The 6,000-nt window shown below is 35.0% G+C and overlaps 1 protein-coding gene across 1 annotated transcript in view; it reads left to right on the top strand.

Annotated features, from left to right (window-relative positions):
* Positions 1 to 4,930, top strand: part of LOC142334882 (protein flightless-1 homolog) — a 152,177-nt gene extending 147,247 nt beyond the window's left edge. Inside the window, exons 19-20 of the mRNA XM_075383207.1 lie at positions 4,238 to 4,493; positions 4,850 to 4,930. Coding sequence (XP_075239322.1) covers positions 4,238 to 4,493; positions 4,850 to 4,930 — 337 coding nt within the window. The remainder of the gene's footprint in view (positions 1 to 4,237; positions 4,494 to 4,849) is intronic.
* The last annotated feature ends 1,070 nt before the right edge of the window (positions 4,931 to 6,000 follow it).

Genomic DNA, 6,000 nt, shown 5'->3' on the forward strand with positions numbered 1-6,000 from the left:
ATTGAAGTCAGAAATAGAAACGGGATAAACCCATAAAGCCCAATTTTAGATGCCCGCTATTTGAACGTCGTTCCTATAAGTCTTAGTTACCACCTCTAATGCTTATTGGTGTTGATAGTAGCCCCTGTAGCCTCTCTCTAAGAAACAGAAGTACGTTATGTTCAACTACGAAATGCCATCAAAATAAATCGGACTTAAAAAATATTTTTGTACAAAAATCTTTATTTTTCAATATATTCTATTCGTTCAATCCCAATCATGCTTATTGGAATCAACGGCGGCTATTTTCCGGCAATCTGCCGGGTATGTTTGTATTTGTATGCAATTTTTCGTACCGTCGATTTTTCATCTGATCAACAAACTTCGCGATTTGGTCTTGAGACGTAAGATGAACTGGTAAAGCCGGAGCACCACTCCATACCTATACCAGTAGTGAGTAATATGTGCTATCCAAAAAATATTTGTTAAAAAACGCGTAATTTGCGTGTTTGCATGATAAATCAACCCATTAAAAAATTTTTCAAAAACACCCTTTTCAAGCCAATTTTTTTTAAAAAAAAGACGGAAACTGCCTACTCGGCAGATTTCCAGCCTTCGTTTTTTTTCCTTAAAATTGGCCTAAAAGCAGCACTTCTGAAACGTTTTGCATGGGGCGACAGAATCACACTTTCCTTCCAATACTCTAACAATAAAAATACTGTTTCAACTATATCAAACACTAAGCAAAAATTCTCTCATTAATTAGTTAAAATGAGTAGACTACTACTATTATATAATGTAACTTTATTAGTATGGGTCGTAAGAAATTCAAGACGTTCAAGAACGAAAATGAGAAAGATGTTTTTTCTTGTAAAAAGTTATATGATGATGTAGATGATTTTTGTTAGTTATTCTTATGATTATAATCATATTTTAAAGATATTATCTAAAAGAAGACACAATATTAATCCAAATAATATAATAAGTTTTATATTTAATCTTTAAAATAATAAGTTTTACATATCAGCGTTCAGTTAGATTTGAGAAAATGATGGCTAAAATTATTATAAATAGCATATTAACGAGTAGATCACCAACACTATTAACCTTTTAGTTAATGCATGACTTCTGTAACACCTACTGGAAATTGAAATTTGAAATTCAGTATCATAGTTAATTTTAATGTTTAAATGAAACAAAACTATGACTAAAACCTAGAGTGCTTTTTATTATACTAAACAATAAATTTGCTGACTAAGTCAGATGTAAAGTAAAACTTAATACATCACCCATGAAATCAATTGGTCTACCATGTTCATCTTTAATAATCAAATTCAATGTTTTACTTGCTGCATATTTACCAAAATGATTAAATCCTAGTAATGGCGCTTTTGAATTTTCTAGATCAAAACTTGGAACACCTTGTATCACATGCATTTTAGTCTTATCCGCTTCTAATATAACATTATATGTTATCTCTGCTATTTCAGACACTTTGTAAGATCCAGGTGATATATTATTTATCAATGCTGGTGGTTTAGTGTTAGAACTAGTGTTAGTGCTAGTGCTATTTTTGTTATCAACACCACTACTGCATATATAAATTGTCTACCAATACCAGTTTGCGTCCCAAAACCTACTTTTTTCTGAGGGAATCTTGATGCGGTCGGAAATTAAACAGGTTTTATTTTGTCCTCCGGATTTTTTGTTCTTTTGCCTGCTTTCTGTACAGTACTACTTTTTCCGCGTTCTGCGAACACAGTGGCAAGATCTTTTTCCGCTGCTTTCCAAGTGTTCTTCTTGACACTACTCGTTCCTTCTACTGATAGATTCTTTATAAAACTAAAAACCAGGGGTTTCTATACCTTTCTACTTTGTTTTAACTTCTTAGGACCCTTTGAGGACTTTGTTATAACTTCTTAGTATCACTTTAAACGACGAGTTCTTCTAATAATTGACGAATTAAACTGCTGTTTCCGGGGTAGAAGCTACTCTCTACTTACAATTGTGTTTTTCCTACTCGGCAATTGACTTCTCTGTCAAAAACAACTGAACTTTGCCGGAAAAATATCAATCAATCAAACAGAAGTTTAACTGCTTTTAGATTTTTATCTTTGGGAACGCTTTTTTGTTCCGTAGCTTGTTGACATAAACTCTATTGAAGAATCAATTACTTGCTTTTATCGTGTTCAAACTTGTATTCGAGTAAGAATTTCCTCAAACCTTAATACGCCTAAATCATATAGCTTGTTGGGTAATACATGAAAGGGAAATCTATTCACAGTGTGAACGAGTCAAGATAGAGTTTGAGTTTGTGTTCTAAAAATAGCCTTTAGGTAATTTTTCATCAGAATATAGAAGTGTTTAAACTCCACTCTCCCAATTCAAACCATGAAGAAATTTTGACACCCAACGGTACGATCGTCTTTCACTCGAAGAGAATATGTTGAATGGTGTTGGGGGTAAACATGACACAGTATCGCAATAATTTCCTGTCTAAACAGCTAGTTCTTTAATAATAATGCCAGACTTTTTAATGTTGAAAGCTTTCCAAATCAAGAACTGGTCTTGATTTCAACATTCCAACAAACTGAATAAACTGCGTTTAAAAGTTTTTCAAAAAAAGACAGAAGACAAGTCCTTTCACGTGACCAAAGTACTTGTTTGTTACACGACAGGGTTGGACATACAAGTAGCACGGCCCTTTTTCACTTAAAATACTTGTCCATGTCCAGAGAAGAATTATCAATAATAATCAGTCCACAAAAGGGTCTCATTTTCATCGCAATATCTAAATCAATATCAGGATCCAAGTACAGGCATGCTACCAAGAAATAAAGAAATCTTTCACCGTCTTGAGAATAATCCTTTTTCAATTCATTGTAAGTTTCGTAAATAACTTTCAAATGAACCGTTGCTAGTGGTGTCATAACGCAAAAATGAGTTGCAAGGCGGTATAGTCGCCTAATCCTATTCCGTCTAGGATAACCCCCATTATACTATAATTAAGTATCGGAGGATAACCCCCCTCTCTTGAGACAATACTCATACGTGACTTACCTCACTCAATAAAATGACTTTCACTTTCTATTAAACTTAAGTGTAATTTGAATTAGTTTAAGGTCAAAAGAAATCAAATGTGTAAAGAGCCTCCCTAATGAACAGGCTTCTGCGCAATGAATATAAACAAGCTTTATTAATTTATCTCTGAATGTTTTTCACATAGCTTTCTGAGCGGCTTATCTAGCTGAGCGGCACATAGCTTTCTGAGCTCTATCTCTATCATACGGCATGCAACTCTATTCTTTCGCAGCTATTCCGGCAATCTGCCGGCTATGTATGTTCATATGCGGCATTTTCGCCTTGACATTTACCTTTTTTTCGATTTTGCTGGAATTTTTTTTCTAAACGGTTTCCTCGGTCAAATAATAGTGCATTCTGTCTAGTTTTGTTTAGTCAATGAAATTTCTTTGAATTGCAGGTCAAGATTTGCTCTGCAATCTGCCGGCTATGTTCTAGTTTATTCAGTAAGAATAGCTCTGATCGGTGTAATCATTCGCTTTTTGATTTGTAGAGAAATACCGAATCAATGAACGTTTCCATTGTACCTTTCGTCGTCACTAGCAACTCTGTTTGCCTTTTGCCTAAGTTGGGCTATAATGCTGACTCGTCAAGAAGTTGTATCACTGAAAACCGAAAAATTGTTGATATACTGCAAACCAGCAAGATGGTAAGCAAATATGGTTCATCGATGTTATTCTTGATCACGAACTAGTACTATTGTATGCTCAAATTTCTATGACTACCTACGATGTTCATTGACAATGAGGATATTTCAAATGATGCGCATAACAGTTCAGAAAGACAACGAAACTATTATATCAATGGCAAAGGGTGATCATCAATTTAACTTGAAATATTCATGCTTTGCTTAACAGTAATAATAAATTGGGTGGCAAATATACATAGATTCATCAAAGACAAAAAGATAGCTCGCTTTTTGTTGCATGTCATCCAGAGTCTCGGTAGCGTAGATGCAGTTTTAATGTTCAAGCTACTCGGACTATTTAATTTTTTTAATTGGAGAACCAACCGTTTTCTGCAACCAAGCCGGACGTGTGTCGTCGAGAAATGCTTACCTCGTTGTTGCAATCAATAATATTAGTGCCCTAATTTCATATGTGGGCATAATAAAAACAATTTATTTCATAAGTAATAAATTTTGGTTCTGTTAGATATCAACTTGTTGCACGTTTAGGTTTGAGAGCGAGTTTTTCAAGAGCTTCTTCTCAACGTGGACCTCTGACAAGGTGTCTGTAGATTACACGAAAGACAATCAGCATCTTCCCTCTTCTGATACGACTGCTGTAGGAGGCGGGGAAGAGGCAGGGACCGGTGGTAAACTTAAGGAGGCCAAGGCCAGTTTGAGTGCCCTTTTTGCTAGCAGACAACCAGACCACAATGTGGAAGATATGGAATACGATAGACTGTACTTCTTCGAGGACCTCAAGCATGTGAGTAAACACCTGGTTATCTTATGTGGATGCGCAAAATTCTATTTTGATGCTAGGTTTGCGTGGTTTCTTGGGAAACCATGTTTCGGTATTTATTATCCTTAATAGTAATTATTCTGCATAAAAGTGGAGATATTCAAATAAACCCTGGCTCAGCTCAAGTAGAAAAATTGAAAACAATAGGACAGTACTACAAAGAAAAGAGCAGAACAGAAGACGATCTCAAGTTCTGGTACATGAATTGCAGAAGCCTGAATAATAAATACGAAAGCTATCAATTTTTCTGGCAACTCTCAACCAGTTGTCTTTCCTAGCTGTTACCGAAACATGGATAAAAGAGAACAATGCTATTCCAGATTCCTTTCTATGCAGTAGTCATCAATTTATGCACCAGCCGAGATCATCATCAACTGAATTGGAAAGAGGGGGAGCTGTAGGCATATGGATACCCAAGCAGTTTTCAATCAAAATAAGAAGTGACTTGATCACCATCAACCTGAATTTTTTTTGAATCATTATGGATAGAAGTAACTGAACCCCTGAAAGAAAAACTGCTCATAAATGTGGCGTATTGTTCAAATGCAAAACTTTCAATATTCTTCCTTGACGAAATGACATCAGAAGTCTCAAATGTTTATTTTAGCACTGACAATCTAATCATTTTCGGAGATTACAACATAAATTTACTAAGCACTGACAATCTAATCCTTTTTGGAGATTACAACATAAATTTACTAAAAGAAACTGGGAAACAATTACTAATTAACTTCATTGCAGATAACGGGCCTAAGTACGTGAACACCAAAAAAAGCAACATAGACAAATGAAGGCAAATTTTCCTTAATCGACCACTGCTTTGTTTCTAAAAATCAAATTTATAAAGCAGATATAATGGAGTCAATAACTGCGTAGTCTCATTAACGAAAAGCATCGTGTGTTCAATGAATGGGAAAAAGATCCAAAGATGTAAATAGAATATTACGTGAAGCATCTGACGATTATACAAAACAATTTTTCGAGAATCTCCCAACTTCAAAAGGACAATGGAAGTTTATCAGCAACAAAATTAACTCAAATAAAAAGACAGAAAAAATTGCAAAGCTGAAAGAAGGCTATAACGTAATATCAGATGAAAAAAGCATTGCTGTTTGAAAAATTGTTTTGCTCGTTTTGGACTTTACAGGGGCGGAATAATTGCTCCTAAGATGCCTTCTTTGAAAATCACCGGCTTTCGAACGAAGCGGTCAGTTGTGGTACCGTTTTTGACTGATCTTGATTCACTATACCAGCAGTACGACGGCTCCAATTTAGAAAACCAAAAAGGGCAATATGTACAAAATTTGCGAAAATTTGGGACCCAGTTAAATTCAGTAGCGGAGTTCCGCAAAGGTCTCCTTTTGTCGCTGTTCATAATTAATTTACCGGATGCATTGTCGAATTGTAAGAGTTTTGGATATGCGGAATATTTCAAGACTATTGAATCAAATCAGAGCCAACTTGCAAACGT

This window comes from Convolutriloba macropyga, chromosome 2 (assembly GCF_964194025.1).
Source record: "Convolutriloba macropyga chromosome 2, txConMacr16.3, whole genome shotgun sequence".
Lineage (NCBI taxonomy): Eukaryota > Metazoa > Xenacoelomorpha > Acoela > Convolutidae > Convolutriloba > Convolutriloba macropyga.